Source organism: Mangifera indica, chromosome 2, assembly GCF_011075055.1.
Source record: "Mangifera indica cultivar Alphonso chromosome 2, CATAS_Mindica_2.1, whole genome shotgun sequence".
NCBI lineage: Eukaryota > Viridiplantae > Streptophyta > Magnoliopsida > Sapindales > Anacardiaceae > Mangifera > Mangifera indica.
The window spans coordinates 5,760,492-5,781,828 of record NC_058138.1 but is presented as its reverse complement, the minus strand read 5'-3'; the positions used below and the strand labels follow the sequence as shown (position 1 = coordinate 5,781,828).

The 21,337-nt window shown below is 30.6% G+C and overlaps 1 protein-coding gene and 1 pseudogene across 1 annotated transcript; one reads left to right on the top strand and one right to left on the bottom strand.

Moving 5' to 3' along the window:
- Positions 1-719: 719 nt before the first annotated feature.
- LOC123208900 lies at positions 720-3,616 on the bottom strand. The gene is made up of 3 exons (XM_044626531.1): positions 3,291-3,616; positions 1,894-2,971; positions 720-1,788 (listed from the first exon to the last, which is right to left on the bottom strand). Exons 1-3 carry the CDS (start codon positions 3,544-3,546, stop codon positions 1,602-1,604), a joined length of 1,521 nt encoding a protein of 506 aa, XP_044482466.1. The 5' UTR covers positions 3,547-3,616; the 3' UTR covers positions 720-1,601.
- A 5,274-nt stretch (positions 3,617-8,890) lies between these two features.
- Positions 8,891-12,092, top strand: LOC123208903 (annotated as a pseudogene).
- Positions 12,093-21,337: the final 9,245 nt, after the last annotated feature.

The window sequence follows — 21,337 nt, the reverse complement described above, 5'->3', positions numbered from 1 at the left end:
TGTAAGTTAGTTAAATCTTAATTTGGTTTATGTTTTTACTGTGCCTTTGTAAATAGGGTATTGTTTGTTATAATTGAGAGTGCCTCTGGGAGTTTGTGATTTTGTTTTGTTTTTTTTTTTGTTGTTTGTAATCCACCCCTAGTTAATATTAATTAATGCAACATTAACAATAGTAACCTCGGAGTAATTTTTTACTTACTGGATGATATGTAGAGTTGAATTTGAATCAAACCAAGTTCGAACTTGTTTCAAAGTTGCTTGATTTTAGCTCTCTTGAGAGAAATCGGGTTGAGTTTGGGTTGAGTTCAAGCTCAATTTAAGCAAAAAATGATAAAAATAAAATTGTTTTGATATATATTGAGCAAAACAATGTTATTTTAATCAATTCATATCGAAAATTTTCAAACTCATAAACTTAACAAGTTGAACACCCCTAATTTCATTTAAGCCGAGCTTGTTTCAGGCTCATTCCAACCAAATTTGTTTTCAAACTCGAACAAATTCAATTCAAATCCAACCTAATAATATGATACAAATCTAACATATTTTATTTGGATTTTAAATAATTGAACTAACTCAATAATGTTTTCAAACAAGTACCATAAAATATTGGTATTGACACTATGAAGCTCGTTATTTTCCAAGCTTGAAAACCTTAAAACTGGCAGCAATTTAACAGAAAGAAAAGTTTCACTGCAAAAGCGAAAGCACTATCCAAATGGGGGCAAAAATAAGAAACACTTGATTTTTCTACCAAAGTTTGCATACAGGAGACTTAAATATAAGGATTATAACCAAAGGACTAATGGTTTCAAAAGCTCTGAGAACCATACAGCTTTCAAAGAAGAATAGCAAATACAGTGGCAAACAGCTAAACTTATGCTGCAGAGGAATGAATTTACAAATCCATTTATTCTGAGAATACCCGACAATAAGAAGAACAAAGACTTGTTAATTCAACACATGCTCGGGAATTCTATTAGGAAGAACTTTACGGCATTGTGTAACTTTCGCGTGGCTCATCTTAATATCTTCTTAAAATGATGTGATCAGAGGAGAATGAGTAGCTTCCACCAGAACATTTTCTATGTTTATCTAATTGCATTTGGATGTTTTTTTCATAAATTTCTGTAATTTGTGTCATCTGCTTCTGTGCAAACTAACCAAACTCTTGCTTCTTCAATGCCACTTTTAAATCACGCCTTGCATTTAGAGTTCTCATGGCACCACGAACTATATGAGAGGTAGGAAATTTTTCTGCAGAAATATTCCATCCAAATTTGGAAGCAGCAAGATCATCCTTGCAATTGTCGATAGAATCCAGAAGATGATGATCAATTTCTTCTACCTCAGAGCCTGGCATTGTATACTCTTTGACACATCAAGCAAATTTTCAATTGAAACTTCATCTCTAATCGAAAATCTAGATGGTATCCATCATGTGTAAGAACTTTCATCACTAGTAAATCTACAGAATGAGTCTTGGCATGAGGAGACTTTTTAGTAACCTTATTGCAACAAATCATCTATCTATATACACTTAATACCCTTCAAACTATCAAGTGGCCCCTTTCCCTTACCATGGATAGCTAGTCAAAACTTTATAAACCAGATTTAGTGCCTAATTCAGGGCTGCACTTTGCAACAGCAATGATAATCGGCTGCCATCCTGCTTGATTATGAATAATCCATTTCTTTATGGTAATTACCATGTTCAAGATCTGAAGTATGTCACCTAATGTAAGCTCTGTCAAGCACATATTCTTCAAAATAGTACCGGCTTCATACCTATAAACAAAAATGCAAAAGCACACAAGACAGAATGAAAAAACAGTCCAATTATAAATCCTAGAAGCTAAGTAAGGCTAAACTAAACAAACAAAGGAAATTTACCTGCATTGAGAAGCCATTATTGCAGATTGTCCTCCAGGAGACACCAGAAACTTTTTAATTTTTTCCCATGTCATTTCCGGTATTTGCATAGGATTACCAGCAATAGGGTTCACACATTTCCAGAGTTTCTCATTCTTACCAACATACAAGTTCATAGCTCCAAATTTTTGCTTCACTACCATCTGCTGATCAACAGCAATTTCCAAGGCTTTTTTAATGTCAATACTCCGATGCTTTGGATCCCCATATTGAATGCAATCAATTATATTACCTTCAGTCGGCATTATCTTTTCAATTTTCAAGAAGTTCAATGTTAGTAACACAAAACCTGTGAGGCTTTGGACACAATAAGAAGGTTTTGGACACCCCGACGTCCCCCATATGACACTACTAGGAATGTTAATCGAGTTTACTGGTGAAGAAAACGACAGCTTCCTATGCTGTATATGTCCATTTTGTGACTGACTCAATAATGCAGGCTTTGGATTCATGCTAGTAGGATCAAATTTGGTGACTCCACTACCCTTTTGGACAGCACTAGGAGGTTGATTAGGGAGATTGTTTAGCCCTAAAGGCTGTGGTGGATATTGATTTCTACAACCATTCTGAACAACACTGAAAGGAGCAAATCCATCCGGGCAAGGCCCCATCAGGGAACTCTTGGGATTATAATTAGTACCAGGGTGGTGATAATTTAGTGGTTTCTGATCTTCCAGAATATCAACTAGTGCATCATTACTAAATTTCTCATTAGGATTTCCTAATTGGGGAACTTGTACATGAACAAAAGGCATATCATTAGGGACAGAAATTTTGTTACCAAGTTTAGTTGTTAATGGAGGGCCTCCAGCCACAAGACTTGTCCAGAGCCATATGCTCTTGGCAGCGGCAAGGAGAGGAGCCGAGGCTTTCTGCGGTTGAGCAAGCAGAATGTTGTATCTTCTCATCCTCAATTGATGGAGAGCATTGGAGAAATCTCTATCTCCGGAAATTAACATTATATTTGCAGGTGCAGGATTGTCCACTGCCCAGAACAACATGTCCACTAGAATTTTCTTGTCACTTGCATCCTTAACCCCTGCTCATTCAACAAAACAACCCATAAATATTCATTGAATTTCCTAAAAATCTGCAACCCAGAAAAACAAAATTCCTCAAAAAAAAATGCAAATTCTAGGAAAACTAAGTCGGTAAGATCAAATTTAGAAATGTTAATCCAAATTCATCCTGATCAAAACAGGAAATTAAGTGTAAGTAATAAAATTTTTTGTGAGTCTAGAGTTATAAGAATCTTAATCTCACCTGCACTCCATCTGTTTAAGTTAAGAATCGTAACAGTAAAAGCAAGAAAAGTAAAGTTGAAAGATGGTAATTATATATGATGATGAAAGAGGTACCAGGAGGGACTTGGTTGAGGGAGATGCCGGTGCTGGAAAGGGCATGTTGCACAGATTGAGGGATCCGATTGGTGTCACCATAGGCAGAAATGGACAAAGGTCCACAGTAATTCAACTTAGCAACGGCAGAGCTGATATTCTGAGCAATTGCATGAGGCTCACACCCCTTTGGGACCTGACAATTCTCTATATCCCACCACACTGAAGTCTTAGCCTTCACATATTGTTTCTCTGCAACTCCTCCTCCAACTCCCATGGCTGAAATCTCCACCTCCTTCTTTGTTCAACAGCTGTTCTCTATATAGATGTAAAACTTAACGCTGAAGAAGATGAGTTCAAGAAGCAAAGAGCAAAGAATGGACCAGTAATGTCTAGCCTTTTCTAAAAATCTATATATATAGGTGCATTGTAAGTGTATGCTTCGGTGCTTTACCTGTGGTCTGGGGGATGACCAGGTCAAGTCTACTTGATTCATTTTCTTTAATTTCCATGCATACGAGACTTTTGATTCTTTGCATTTTAGTCCCTGTGGGTCCAAATATTATTCTTAAACACTAAGAATGCTTTTGGATTGAGTAATTTTTTATTATCTTAAATGAAATTTGAGCCTACGAAATTATCTAGAAGATTATTAGGTATCAGACTTTTTAGTCTTCATTTTTTTTGAATCGAGGCCCAACTCGGTTTACGTTATTAGAACATTGTTTGTTCAATTAATTAACATATATAAATAATTATGGTATTTGATTGGTAATAATAAAATAATAAAAAAAATTACTTTTTTGAAATACCCTAAAATATGTTAGTGGTAAACTACAACAAATCAAAGGTGGGAGATTTGAGAGAAATGGAATAGGATAAATTGTAGTAAATCAAAATTTGTGGATTGAATAAAGAGTCTAACACTTATGGTTAAGGTATGTTGACCTACCTTGGATCAACATCGAGAAAGCAATATCATGGGATTAGGTGGAGGGCAATATCAAAGTGGTGATGGTGATCCAGTGGAAAACAAAAGGGTGGTGACAACAAAAAAGGGACAGTCTCATGAAGCCAACCAGAGAGTTTTAGTGATGTAAGTGAGGGCGATGCAACCAAGAAATAGAAATCTTGGTGAATGACGTTGTGAAAGAGGAAAGATTGCAAAGGTTAAGGGTTACTTATTATTTTAGAGTAATATTATATGTACTCATTTTTATAAATAATTTATATATACAGATGATATATTATTTTATCTTTAATTTAAAATTATACAATGATATACCATTTGTATATCATTTGTATACTACAATAAATATATATAATTTTATTATTATTTTATTTAAATAATAAGATGTTTTTATCCTAAAATAATAATCAATAAGAGAAAATTGTAATTAATAATTAGATTATTTCATATTACCTTTAAATTTTAAATAATATTTTTTATTATTTAACCAACTAAATAAGATAATATAATAATAATGAAAAATTATTTGAAACCAAACGTGTCCACGAACTTCTCAGCCAGTTGTAACTCGAGATTACACATTGAAGGTGAAGGGGAGAAAATTTTGCAAAGATTGATGGAACAAGTGGGTTCTTTAGATAGAGGACCAACGACTATTATTTAGTATGTGCTTTTGACTACACATGCAAAAATAATAGGAATATTTTTCTATGAATTTCAGGGGCCAATGATGGAGCTCGTGCACGTCAGACAACCTGATGTGGCAGTTCCTTATTGGTTCAATAATTTTAGAACGATAGAAACCTTTCTTCACGTTTTATCTCAAAGCCAATAGCATGAAATTTTCAAATGTGGAATTTCCCTAATGGACTGATTTGACTTAATGATGTTACATCTTCTGATTCTTTCTTCACGAATAGGTTCAAGCCAATTTGGTTCAAATGGAGTATGATATGATTAAGTTCAAATTTGAGTTTTAACTCAATAGTTTAACTTAAATTTAATTTAAATTTTACACAAATATCTCAAGAGCATTCAAGTTATTTAATTAAATTTTCAGTTGAGAGAAATATTAATTAATTAAAGAAAAAGAGACAAAGAATAGTTATTTGATTTGATATTTGGTTTAATTCAAATTTAATTTAAGTTAAAGTTTCAGTTTAATAATTGGTTCAAATTCAATTTGAATTTTCTTTCAGTAATATTATATATCATATCGATAATATTATTTAACTCATCAACAACTCTATTACTATATATTCAGTCATATTAAACGAGTTCGAGATTGAGTTATACATTATAAATTTAATCAAACAAGTTCGAATAAGTCTAGTTAGATTCTGTTTGGTTTGAATTCAATCCCTCTTTTTTTGCATAATTTTTTTATTTATTTGATAAATTATCATTGATTTTATTACAAGTGTCTGTTTTGTGTGTGGAAAAATTTATTCTTGAATTTTTATATATAAATATGATATAAATTAATTTGTATTAAAGTTTTTTCAAAAAAAAATTGTATTTAGCAAGTGAGTAGCATTACATACGTGTATTAATAATAGACACAAATTTATGTATAAATATTGATATATTACTGTATAATTCTGTATTATTTTATCTTTAATTCAAAATCACCTGATGACATAATGACGTAGTATTATTTTTTTACAAGCTGTCCTCATTATTTGTACAAATAATTTTACATGGTCATCTTTTTGGGTTGTCTAACCATCAATCCAGTAAACTCCCAGTTTAAAATATAAAATTAGTAAAATTTAAAAGAAAAAGTCACAACAATTTGCATATTATTTAAAATATAAAATAAAAAAAAATCCCAGTTTTGTAAATTAGGTTAGCCCACTTGATCATAGCCCACTTTCTTCCAAGAAACTTAATTTCCCAATTTGCATAACAATTGTCACCAACCAGCCCACTTGATCATAGCCCAACAAAATGGAAATATATGTTGGTTCAAAATCCACTAAATTCTAAATTCCAAAAGGAGAGAGTCAACTGTTAGTCAACTATATTTTAATTTTTTTGTCAATGGAGTATAGAATGGGCGGAAATTTTTAAATAATTATGTGGGTGTTTCCTATTCATTATCACATGATCCTAAAGGCTTTTATGTATATTATATTCGAACCGAATCACTATTTTTCATCCAAAATTTGATAAAAGGATGATTTTATATCATATAAATGTGAAAAGTCTATTATCTCATTTATTTATTTAGTTTGTTGATATAATCAGTTAATTTTTTCTTTTATAAAATGTAAAAAAAGATAAACGTTTTGTTTATAATGAAGTTACATAACAATTTTATCTCTAAAATGGTTATAAATTATTTTATCCATCTTTGATTAATTTTTATAAAAACTAAAAATTATATAAAAAACATTTGAGGATTTGTCGCTTCGCTTTGTTTCAGTTGGATCTTATTATTTTCACCAACTCTAAAATACCTTGTTGCCCACATAAGCCCCAAACACGTCCAACTTTGTTGGCTTTTTTCAACAACCAAGAATTTAGTAAGAAAAATAAAAAAATATAAAATAATTAAAGTGAAAGTATTTTGCTTGTAATATAAGAGATATAAATGATATTAAGCTTATTACATTATATTATAATAAATTATATAAATCTTTTGAATATTAAAAATTATGGTTGATTATGACTGATGTGCCAAAAATAAAAGTAGTCGTCGAAATTTGGATGGGAAATAGTCATTTGGCCTATTATATTCAGTTTCAAATTCTAAGTCATCTTCTTTTCAGGACCCTATGCTTGGATTTATAAGCTTTATAAATGAATCTCCGCATAGGTTGAGTCATGATATGCAAGGTTATGATCAGCGTCTCCATTCCATGGAATCTTTTCTTCAATAGCATATTCGTGACTATCACCCCGGTTTCAACAATATGCCTCCACCTTTAAAGGATGAGCCTTGATTCTCCATTCACATTTTTCATCTTATTACATCATCATTTTGCATAGTCTTTTGAGAAACATGTATTTATGTATATTTTGACTCATGTTTCATTTGTTATGTTTACTTTATCATGCATGCTTATAAAACATTTTTTTTTGATGCTATGTTATGACTCATATTATGAATATTATGGATTTTTCGTTGATGATGTTTGTTGGTGATTGGTTCATTGTTGTTGATTATGATATTAAGAAGTTGGTTGTTGTTGATTGATATTAGGAGTGTTTTTCTGTTGTTTACCATTTTGGGATATCCGAAAAACAGTGAAAACTCTATTAATTTTTTTTTTATTTATGACAAAAAGAGGGAGAGATTGGCCTTTTTTTCAAATAAAAATGACTTATATGAACCAAGATTGGTCATTTTTTAAATAAAAATGACTTATATGTCTTATTGAATTTGAAAATAGTTAAATGAGTTTGATTTTTGAAAGAGTTAAATAAATTGAAATAAAATGAGTTAAAACCAAATCGATTTATATTGTTAAAGTAAAGGGCAACTTTTCATTAAATTGATTTTTAAAGTTTTATAAACTCTCTAAATTGATTTTTTTTTTCTTGCTTAAACATATGTTTTGTCATCAATCAAGAATGGGGAGATTGTTGAACCCCTAAGTGTTTTGATTATGCCAAAACTAAGATTAATATTGAAAATTAATAATTATTGAGCTAACAAAGTTTATGACATAAAATTCGAATGACCGAAAAATGGACGAAATGCAATTGTATAACTTTTTAGGTCAGGGATACCCCTCCCCATATATGGGGAGCCCGTTCCAAATGAGATGTCAATCCTTTTATTAATGCCTTGCCCGTTGTCAAGAGTTTGAAGCTCTTGGGAATGTTTTCTAAATGAATAGGGACACCAGTCCTAAGCAAAGAAACTCTCATCCCATACTGGATGACAACCATGGAATGTTCATTCCCTCTCCAATGCATTAACAAACATAACTAGGACGATTAACAAAGTCATCACATTGGGAAACTTGTCCCTTGCCTATCCTCTCATGATTGATGCTCTTTGAAATTTTAAGGAGCAAGGTAGTACGCCTATCCTGAAAGAAGAGACACTTATCCCTTGAATGGCAAGTTTCAAGAATTCAACTGTTGGATAACTATTTTGAAGCCGCCAAAGCAGGGATGTGTAAGAGAATACTCGTCCTCACGCTTAAAACATCCTCTTCACAAGTCATCGACTAGTAAAATTAATCCAACGGATCTTTCAAGTCTCAAGGGTATATAAACAAGTTGAACTGAAGTCAAAAGGGTTAGAGAACATATCCAAAGCATTCAAAAATTCTTATCTCAATCTTTAAGCTTCTAATATTTCTATAGAAACCAAAAACTTATATCTTTAAGAGAAACATTTATACACATTAGTAAAATCAACCTAATAGAGGCATATTATATATGTAAATCTTTTTTCTAATTATACTTTGCCGAAATCTCATATTATTACTATAAAAGAGCAAAATCTTGAGCCGATTAATATAATCTAAAAGTGATTCGAATAAAAACTTCAAATTGGTTGTCTGAAGAAATAGATGTAGAAGGATTGAGATGAAAAGCTCTGAACCACTCTAAATTCCTAAATATTTTCTAAACTCTTATCCTTTATGTTTTCATTGTTTATTTGACTATTTGTTTGTGTTTAATAAAAAATATTAACCCCTGCTCCAATCATTGTTTGCTATTAGTGTAATGTGTTAATATAATCAGGAGGTTTTAAATTAAAAATTAAGTATAATCCAATCATGGTTTATTAATCAAATTTATGATCAAACTAAAAACACCCTCAAATTGTATCCCCGAAGAACAGCATTCGCTTCATCTTCCTCTTCCTCCTCGGCTCCTCCGTCCGCCGCCACTCCAGACTCAAAACAATGTCGGTTATGGAGTCTCTCATCCTCCAACTCCATGAAATCTCCGCAGTCAAATTCGGAAACTTCAAGCTAAAATCCGGCATCTCCTCCCCCGTCTACATCGACCTCCGTCTCATCGTCTCCTACCCCTCCCTCCTCCGCCAAATATCCTCCAGCATCATCTCCTCCCTCCCCTCCTCCACCCGATACGACACCGTCTGCGGCGTCCCCGACACCGCCCTTCCCATCGCCACCTGCGTCTCCATTTCCAACGACATCCCCATGCTCATGCGCCGTAAAGAAATCAAAGACTACGGCACCTCCAAAGCCATCGAGGGCACCTTCAAGCCTCCGAGACCTGCTTAATTATCGAAGATTTGGTCACCAGTGGCACCTCCGTGCTCGAGATGGCGGCGCCTCTCCGTGCTGCGGGACTTGTTGTTACAGACGCCGTTGTTTTGATCGATAGAGAGCAGGGCGGGAGGGAGAATTTGAAGGAGAATGGGATTGAATTGCATTCGATGATTATGTTGAGTGAGATAGTGAGGGTTTTGAGGGAGAAGGGGAAGGTCGATGAAGAGATGCAGCGTGTGGTGATGAATTTTTTGGAGGAGAATAAGAAGGTGGGGGTGCCCAATATTGGCGCTGGGGCTAGGGCGAGGTTAGTGTTAGGGGTTTGAGATATGAGGAGAGATTGAAATTGATGAAGAATGAAATGGGGAAGAAGCTGTTTGAAGTAATGGTGAAGAAGGAAAGTAACTTGTGTTTGGCTGCAGATGTTGCCACTGCTTCTGAGTTCTACAAATTGCTGACAAGGTCTTAGTGTTTCTGTTTTTGATTTTTTTTTCTAATTATGACAGTCATTGTTTTTAGCTTAGAATAGAAAATTGGGTTTTAGGGTTTAAGAGTCAAAGTCCCAATTTTTTGTTCTTCAAGTGTTATATTTGAATTTGAAAGTTTGGCTTCTTAACTAAAATATGGTTACTTGTAACCATCGTGTGCCCAGTAATGTTACTGGGATCTGGTAAAGCATATTTTTGGGAAAAGAAAGATTGTTTTACTAAAACATCTGTTTTGAAGTAACATGATGTGGCTTTAAAGATAGGACCGGCAAATGCACATGGGGGTGGGAGGTTGGTTGCTGATCTTGAGTTAGGTCTGATGTTTTTCCCTGATTTATTTGTGGATTGATCTGGTCAATGCCAGGTTTTTCACTTTAGAGTAGCATTTTTGGTTGCCTTGTTCCTGAGATTAAGCAGTTTGCTTTATGATATTTGATCTGTGTTTACTTATTTATGTAATTGTTTTAGGACTTTATTGACAATTGGTTATAACCTTGTTTGCCATTCGACGGATATAAAATAAACTGCTTTATCATCTGGTTTATAAGAAAATATGCATCTTTTTTTCTGATTTATTTTTGAACTCTTATGTAGGTTGGACCAGAGATCTGCTTATTGAAAACCCATGTTGATATGTTGCCTGATTTCACCTTGCCAAACTCCGAGCACTAAATCCCCGAACTTCTTTTGGCCAAATAATCATACTATATCTGCATTGTAGTTCAGCCCATTTTTTGAATTATTTGTTAATTATATTTATTGTCAAGTTACATCTAAAGATGTTTATTATTCTCCTGAAGATTGCAGAAAAGGATAATTTCCTAATATTTGAAGATCGTAAGTTTGCAGACATTGGTAATACTGTGACTATGCGGTATGAAGGGTAAGACTTGGCATTTTTATTTTTCTCAATATCTTCTTTGTATATCCTTGCCCTGGCATGAGGCCTGTTGGTTCTGTTGTATTCAGAGGTGTATTCCGTATGCTGGAATGGGCTGATATAATTAATGTTCACATAATTTCTGGACCCAGAATCGTCTATGGACTGAAATTGAAGATTAGTATAAACTGTATCTAATATCTGAATTTTAGTATGGCTCAACTTATCCTTTTCTATTGCTTTGCTCACTCTCGATGTATTTAGGGTTTGCCTCGTGGTAGGGGCTTGTTGCTGCTTGCTGAAATGAGTTCAGCTGGTAACTTGGCAACAGGAGAGTACCCAGCCGCAGCTGTGAAAATTGCTGAGGATCACTATGACTTTGTCATCGGCTTCATCTCAGTTAATCCAGCATCATGGTCAGGGGTACTGGTCAATCCAGCATTTATTCATGCAACCCCTGTAGTTCAAATGGTAAAGGGTGGTGATAATCTCGGCCAGCAGTACGATACTCCACATTCTGTAAATTCTGCTGTCCTCATTAGCTCTCCTGCATTGGGAACACCATTTTTTTTTTCACTAGAACAGGAAGGATCGGCACATATCATAACTATATGGCTGATGATGACAATTTTTGTTTTCCATTTAGATGTACATTTTCAGCAATTTGGCATAATAATTTAAGTAGCCACAAGAAATAAAAATAGAATTTCAAATTCTGGGGACCAATCAATGGTAGTCCAAACAGGGCATAAATTTCTCTAACCAACTAATTGCAGAATTGTACAATGGCCATGCGATGTTGTCTTTTGGGTAGACATTGTCAACTTCATTAACTTGTTAGAAAAATGATTTTCCAGGTTATATACTATAGGGGCAGCGACATTATCATTGTGGGTGGTGGAATTATAAAGGCAGCCGATCCTGCAGAGGCAGCTTCTGAATACAGACCTCAAGAATGGGATGCATACTTGGCTAAGTGCTCCTAACACCAATCTGCTTCAGCCCTATCACATGTCTGTATGTTTTGGTAATGAACAAAAGAACTGTGTTCAATTTATCACATTGCTTGCGCTTTTGAGTGCAGCATCTTCTTTGTTCACTTTATCAGTTTTGTGATGGTTTCCCCTTTGATAAAGCAACTAACAGTAAAAATGACTGATCCCAGTTTGAGAGTTTCGGTCTTCAGTCTTCCATGTCTTACTACTGTGCTATTGTCTAACATTATTAATAAAATTATGTATACTTATAATAAGTTTCAATTTGAGTAATAATGATGTATCATTATATAATTGAGTAATTTTGAATTAAGGATAAAATAACACTTAATTACATGATAATAAATCATTATTGGTATTCATTATAAGTTTATATAGTATTATTCCTAATGTTATCGTGTTGAAAAAAAAAAAAAGTGTGTATTTCACACATGCTAACACGGTATGCACTTATCAGTTGGTTCTATGCACAAAAAGTCTCTTTCTCATGGTTGAGCAAGTTCTTGGATATAAAAATGGTTGGACATTCTTCAGCCAGTTTTCTCCTTAGGATCATGTTCCAGGGATCGTGGTCAAGGTTTGATCAAAGGTGAAAACTTGTACAATATATTATGTAACATATAAGATGGTATGTTTGGATTTAAGAGATTCAGAAGAAGTAAAAAAAAATTTATGTTTACGTTGAATAAAAGGGTGGATTTGAACCAAGTTGTCTTGGGTTTGAGTCTATTTTAGGCTAGAATGAGTCAAACTTAAATTGAACTTTTAGTTTAACTCAAGTTCAAGGATTCGTCAGTATTGTTGCATTGAAAATTTTGTTTTTCAACGATTTTGCTTCTTTGACAACTTTTTTATTCTTTGGCGAATCTTTTTCTTGTTGATGTTACTATTTACCATTTGAGATGGTTCAAATAAGTTTGAGTTGAATATGAAGTTCACCCTTGTCGAGTTTGGTTTGAATGTACTCGTACTTGAATGTATAATTGATGTTAACATTAGCATGTTTGAATTTAAGAGATTTAGAAAATGAAAAGAAAAAAGAAATACGTTTAATGTAGAGGTGGATATAAACTGAATTGGTTCAAACTTGAATCCATGTTAGTCTTGAGTGAGTTAAACTCGAATTGAAGTCTTAGCTTGGCTCAAGTTTGAGGCTCGTCAGTGTTGTCATATTGAAAATTTTCTTTTCAATGATTTTTTTGTGACTTTTTTTTTTCTAAAAACGACTCTTCTTCTCGCTAATGTTACCGTTTATCATTTGAGCTAATCTGAATAGGTTTAAATTAAATTTAAATTGAGTCTTATTTAGGAACGGTAAAAATCCAACCGTAGTTTTTTTTTTTTGGCTAAGTAAAAGCAAACCTAATTCAACCATAGTTGATTGTGAGATTGACGGACCAAAATACTATATTATGTTTTTATTTTATACAATGAGATTATTAGTTAGAAAAAATCCAACTAAGAAGGGTTTAGTCCAATAATGAATAATATTTTCATAATAATAATAATAATTAGAGATTCACACCCATAATATGTATAAAAAAAATATCATATTAGAAAATTCAATTTCTAGTTTTCTTCATACTAATAACTTATAACTATCTTAATCATGATAGTCGTATTGTGTATGGAAAATTTAATTTTTTATATCATGTATCTATTATTGTATCGCATAATACACTTTTTAAAAAAATAAAATAATAAAAATCCTAATTGACACGTTATCATTTTAGAAAATATCACAAATACTTTCAAAATTTTAAAATTTTTCATATATACTTCTATTACATCATCAATTTCTCTAAAAAGATGTATTGATTTGTTTCGATAATATATATTATATTGAATGATACATATTGTATCGTACACTACGTTTACTGTATCGTATTCAGTCGATACATTTTATGATACATATCGTTTTTCACTTGCATTGTATTACATCATAAAATACATATCGTATATCGTAGGATTTTTTATAACTATGGTCTTAATAATTCATATGATTGTGCAATGAAAATTCATTAATTTGTTATACCATAAGTTAGATATTTAATGATTTTTTTAATTTTATAAGAAATACATTTTAGCTCAAAAATAGATTTCTAAATATATCCAAACATGGTTTCATAAAAACATTATGTTTTATTAACAATATATAATTAAAAAAAAAGTAGACTAAAAACATAAAATATAACAAGTCTATTGGGAAATTTAATATTTTAATTTGACATCTTTCAAGTTTAATATGTTTTTTTAATGGTTTCTTGAGGCTTGGATTATGTTTTAATTTGACAATGACATCTTTCAGGTTCGGATTCTCCACTAATCGGTAAAATTCACTTGCCTCCCTTGAGGCTTTCTAATTTTCATTATCCCCCATCGTTTGGGAAATATAGTTGGACTACACTTGTAAAATTAGGGTGTGTATAATTTTGTTTAAACTGTAAAACCAAACTAAATTGTTTGAAAATTATAATTTGATTTATAAAATTATTTGGTTTAGGTTGATAAATTTTTAAAAATCGATTTTCAATTTAGATTATAGTTGGAATGATTTTCAAATTGAACCACACTATAAATCATATTTTCTTTAAAATATATATAATTGTATTTGACATAATTTTTGAATAAGTAATAAGATATATGACTTATTTTTTCATTTTTATTTTATCTTTTTTTATATTTATATTGTATATATAATTCATATTTATTTTAAATATTTATATTATATTCTAAAAAATTATAAATTTATTAAATAATTATATTTAGAAGGGAATGATTTTAATAAATTCAAAGCATAATTTAATTCGGACTAAACCATATTTTTTTAGTTTAGTTTTATTTGGTTTGATTTAAAAATTTTCTAAATTGTTTTTTTAGTTTAGTTTTAAATTTTTTTTAAATTGTATCAAACCAGACCATACACACCTTTATATAAAAAGAAGATGTATCATAAAATATTTAATGGAAGTATGTAACGTAAACTCACCCTTTAACGTTAGACTTACCTAAAATTATTGTATGCTAATAATAATGTAAATTTCAAAAAGACCGCAGGCCAAAAGCCCAACAGCCCAAATCGGCGTACAAGCCTCAATATTTTATGCATTTATAGAAAACTTTTTCAAAACAAAAGTTCAAAAGAAAAAAAAAATCTCCCTCGGTACATGTGAGGGGCTACAAAGACATAACTAAAGGCTATGGGTTATTGGCTTCGACTTTAAGATTTTTTTGCAAGTCATTGGCATAGCAGCTGGATTGTCTTTATTAATATTAATATTGTAGATCTACATATTTGCCTTTAGATCTATACTATTTCTTTAGATCTGATATTCATTTCACTCAATCTACAACATATCTGTTATTTGCTATTATTTGTTTAGATATTTCATCAAATCTCAGAAATTCCTTGCAAGTTCACGCAGTTGAGACATGTTGTTACAATGCCAATGTATGACATTCTCTGTTGTGTTTGCTCTCTGAGAATTGCTATCTTGTGAAATTGCCTTGAATGTGTATTATGTCAATTTATGCTGCTATGTTTCCCATGTTCACACCTGCTTTTGTGATTTCAAGTGTTGAATTGTTATGCTAGTGTATGTGGTGAAATGCTGACATTGTGAAATTGCCTGAGTTCTGGTAATTCTTGTTTTTCTTCTTCTCTTCCTTTCTTTTGTCATCTTCTTCTCCTCCTCCTCCTTTTTGTTGTTTTTTGTTTTTATCGTGAAATTGCCTGTGAATGTAATTTTGGGTGGTTTCTAAATGATTACAAGAGAAGAAAAAACTAAATAGGATGAAGAGATATTACAATAAAACTCTATTAACTGTAGTGTGAATGATTGAAAAAGACAGTGAAGACCTAACACGTGAAGATTGATTGAAATGTAAATTCTGTCAGTTTGATTGAGTATTTTCCAACTATAGAGACTTTGACAAGACATTGGCATTGTTCACAAAGACCAGTAGAAGAAGGACTAAAAACGCGAGAAAGGCTTGAGATAAATTTTTTCTCATCCTTATGGTTTCAAATTTTTTACATTTAGTTTGATTGTTTCAAATACTATATTTTGAACCTTCTTTTTATCAAATTGTTTTATTTTTATCCTTTAAATGGTGTTGGTGGAAGCCATTGCTTATAAGAACAAAATGGTCAAACTATAGAATAACAAGCTATTGTGGAAGCAAGCCCTAATCAAGCCCATAGAATGTTGGAGTAATTAATGATGGACTCAATTTGAATCTATAACTAGGAGTAGATTCAAACTAAATCATCTTGACTTGAATTAGTGTTTGACTCAATTTGTGTTGAATTTATGTTGGTGTTTCAATTTGATAACTCGATTGGAGTTTAGCTCAAATTTTTCTTTAACAACGCTCTTTATTTTGTCAATATTATTGTTCATTATGTTGATAACATTATTCATCTAGTCAGTAACTCTCATTTTAACAATGACCTTTAACAATACTTTTAACCAATTCAATCAAACTCAAACTAATTATTTAAAATTCAAGTCCAACTATGTTCAGACTCAATTTGAACCCATCCCTCTATATAATATGAATTGTGCAAAGTCAAGATATATTTAATAAATGAACTACCAATATATTGGTAAGTAAAAGTGAATTCGAACTATACCACACCCAAATAAAAGCCAATCAATGATCAATATTTTAGGTGGCCAATTTGGTGAACAGTATCACCCTAATTCTAGTAGGTTGTCCTAACTATAGAAATTAAATCAAGAAAATTCGAAAGCTACTTAAAATTTCTATTCCCATACATTCAAGTATTCATAACCAAGTGAAAAATTCAACTTCACTCATGCATAGACACACAGTACTCAAACTTATGGATTGCTCTAATATCATGTAAATAAAAGTGGATTTGAACTAAGCCACACTCAAATAAGAGCCAATCAGTGATTGATATTTTAGGCTGCCAATTGGATGAACAGTATCACCCTAATTCTGGTTGGTTAATCTGCCTATAAAAATTAAATAAAAAAAAAATTCTAAATTGACTTAAATCAAAACATCTAAGGTCCAACAAGAATAAAAATGTACATTCATTTAGCTTGGTTGAGTGCTTTCTAGGTAGAGAGGGCTGTGAGACTTTGACTAGACATGGACATTGTTTAGAGGCCAAAAGAAGAATAACAGCCTGGAAATGAGAGAAAGATTTTGAGATAATTTTTCCTCCTTATGTTTATAAATTATTACATGTTAGCCTGATTGTTTCAACTATTATATTTTGAACTTCATTTTACAAATTATTATTGTTTTATTCTTATCTTTAACAGATGTTTGGTTTGAAAAATATTTTATTATCAAAATTAAAAAATTACCTTGAGGATTACTAAATATAAATTATTATTATATTTGATAAAATTTAGTAAAAATAAGTATGCATAAATAATTATTGTATTTGGTTAGAGGTAATCAAAGATACTAGTATGTTATTTTACTTAAATGTTTTTGGGTACAATTATTCTAAAATATTTCTATGTTATAGGTTATATTAATTAAAATGTGATTTTTTTGCATAAAAAAACAATAAATAAGAATATAATTATAATAAAATTAAGATTACCTTATGGAGGTGGTAATCAGATTACCTCTTATATTAACTACTATATCATCATTCTTATAAATCAAAGTAATATAAATAATAAAAGATAAATTATTAAAGTAATATTTCTTAACCCCCAACCAAACGCTCCCTTAGGTGTTAGTGATTCTCAATATCTATAAGAACAAAATGGGCAACTCATAGAATAGATTTGGTTAACCCAAACAAGTTATTGTGGAAGCAAGCCCAAACAAGGCCCATGGAAGGCTAGATTAGTGATGGACTTGAACAAAATCTATAACTAAGGTTGCACTTAATCCAAACCATCTTGACTCAAATTAGTGTTTAACTTAATTCGAATTGAATTCATGTTAGAGTTTCAATTTGATAGCTTAACTCAAAGTCATCTTAAATCTACCTTCGACTACGCTCTTCATCTCGTCAATGTTACTGTTTATCGCGTTGGTGACACTCATCTCAATGATAACGTCTAACAACATCTTTAATTAGTTCGAATGAACTAAAACTTATTATTTAGGATTCAAGTCTGACTATGTTCAGGCTCAACCTAAATCCAACTTTATCTATGTTTTAACAGGTTATCAAATCTTATTTTTTCTTGCCTTTGAATCATATTGTCCACCATGATAAAATTACACAAACTATTTACGTGCATACAAACTTTTAATAACATTGTTTCTATAAAAGCTACATCCATATTAAGTCAGCGTAGTATCGAAAGTGAGCTCAACTTGATTCTTAAGCAAAGTGGTGTTCGAGCTTGGCTTGGTTTGTATCCACTCCTAATTATATGTTTAATTTAGTTTTAAAAGGTGTATTGGTCTATATTGTTAATTTTATCAATACGAATAGACCTAATAAAATTTGACACGACCTATTAATCTGACATAATACAATACAAAAAAATTCAAGTTAAGGTTATAATTTTCAACATAAAAAGTAATTTGGGACGGATTAGGATTGACCCTTGAAAAATTGGGTTGGGTTAGGGTTGACACGAGGCCAACTTGAATTGACCCGAACTAACCCGAAAATTTTAAATAAAATATTGCATAACATCATAATAGTTAAAAAAAAAAATCAACATCCTTTATTTTTTTTCATTTAACCAAAAAAGTTTCAATTCATAAAAGATATATTCCCTAACTTGAATCAACAAAGAAATCAATATTTTATCATTAAAAAGAAAATATGCATTACCCAAAGACATTCATTTTAATTTAATAACTCCTTTTGGGAGACCTATAAAAAACTATTTGTATTTTCTTTTTCATGTGTTATAAGTATTATTAATTTGTAATTATTATGTTTGGAGTGTCATATTCATACACTTGTTAATAATTTTAATATTTATGAGAATGACATTCATCATATGAATTGAAAATTAAAATTTTAAAATATTTGACAAATGGTTGTTAATCTTGTTGGTTGTCAATCTTGTTGGTTATCAATTGCATTATTTTAAAATTGAAGTTGTAGATCTGCTTGGGTTATTGATTATAATATTTTGTTTTTTTATCCTTACAATTAATCATATAAAACGACAATAGATAAACTATTATGTAATGTTTGGTTTAAATAATCTTTTGTTACAAAAAATGAAAGATTGCCATAAAGATAGATATCCTAGAAAATTATTAGGTATAAATTATTATTATTATATTGATAAAAATTGGCAAGTATAAATAATTATTGTGTTTGGTTGGATATAATAAAAAAAACTAAGACATAATTTTAATTAAATGCCCTTCAATATAATTATTTTATAATATTCTTTATATTACTTGTTATATTAATTAAAAATAAATGTAATTTTGTCATAAAAATTAATAAGGATATAATAGTACTAAAGTTAAGATTATCATGATAATCTATTAATAGCTAAAGTAGAAGTGGTAATCATATTATATTTTATATTACCTACCATATTACTATTGGTTATAAAAAATTACCAAAATTTTTTATTAATGACAAACCAAATAAAATAATGTTAATAATAAAAAACAAATTATTAAAATAATTTTTAATACAGTGAACCAAATGCCCCTTTAGTATCAATTTGAAATAGCTCAATTTTGTTTTGAAAAAATATCATTTCATGTTAAAATGTTTTTTTTTTTGTGTATTATTGTGTAATAAATTGTGTTATTCCTTAGAATTTGACAAAATGCATTTTTTTGTAACAAATTATGTTATTATATGTGTTTTCACATGTCTTTACTTATTATATAGTTTAGGTTAATTCAAATTCGGTCAGGTCAACCCCGACAATATTTCGGTTTGATTTAGGATTGAGAAATTTTGACACGATTTTATCTCGGATTGTGTTAGGGTTTAGGTCTAGATATGAACCGTACATACATTGTATTATACTAAATTTAATTTGATTCGAATTTAATTAAATAATTCAATGTAAATTACCAATAAAGTAATTAAATGTAAATCTCGATTTGATTCTATTCGAATTATTGTTTAATTTGAATTCAAACTAAATTTAAGTCAAAAGGTTTTGTTCGTTTTGAACTATAAATCCAAACCAAATAAAGCTATATCAATTTTGAGTCAAACGAATCCAACCATCAAGTTGAGTCAAATCAAATTAAATCGAATCATATTATATTTGAGTCAAACTCAAGCCAAAAGATATTCTAATGAGTCTAAGATAAGCACTGTAAAAGCAAGTTGGAGTGAAGAGTTAAAATTAGGGATTTTATTGGAGCTGTTGTCGAACTTAACTTTTCCATTGCATTCTAGATATTAGGAACTTGTGTTTTTTAAACATGTATGGAAATCAAATGGTGTTGGTTCAAACTTTTATTTATGCTATTTTTTTTGGATTAATAATATGCAATATAAACTAGCATTCCAATTGGATTCTAATCATAAATTGGTGCCTAATTGCCAGTCCAAAGGCAAATGAAAGTAATCAAACTACAAAAACAGTTTTCAGATCAAGTGTTTTTGTTTTGCATAAAGGATGGCGGTTCGATTAGTCAAACAGATTGGTCCAATCCGATTTTTATAACCACAATAGGAAGAACTTCAACAATCTTTGATAATGCATCAAATTTGTATTAATAATGTTGAAAATATTATGATAAATAATTTGATAAAGAGTAAAATTATGTGTACTAATTATAATGTTTTAGGAATGGATGATTTTATAATGATAAAAAATATTTAATTATATAATAATAAAATATTAATTTGATTTATATTTTCATTGTGGCCATTGTATATAAGGTATTGTTTGTAATTGAGAACGTCTCCATGAGTTTGTGATTTTGTTTTTGTTTTTATGGTTGTCATTTGGACTAGTTTTGGGTTGAAGTAGGGGGAAATGCCCATTGGGCTTTTTTGAGCTGCATCTCTAACCCTATAGAATTTGCATAGTGATATTTTTGTGAGATTATCTAAAATATCTATAAATGTTAATTAATGCAACATCAATAATGATAACTTAGGAAGTAATTTTTAACTTAGTTGATAATATGTAGGGTTGGCTTCGAATCAAATTGAGTTTAAACTTGTTTCAAAGTTGCTCTTGAGAGAGGTCAAGTCGAGTTTGGCTTGAGTTCGAGTTCGAATCAAGCAAAAAATAACTAAAATGACATTATTTTAATGTGTATTGATTAAAACGATATCATTTTAATTAATTCATATAAAAAATTTCCAAATTCATAAACTTGGCAAAGTGAACACCTCTAAAGTTTAAGCTCAAAATATTTAATTCTTGAATTAGAGCCCGAGTTTGTTTCAGTTGAACTTATTTAGGGTTTGTTTGAGCCAATTATTTTTTAAACTTGATTCAAATATAACCTAATAATATAACATAAATCTAACATATTTTATTTGGATTTTAAATTTATGAACCAACTCAATAATGTTTTCAAATAAGTACCATAAAATATTGGTATTTACAGTATGAAACTTTCTATTTT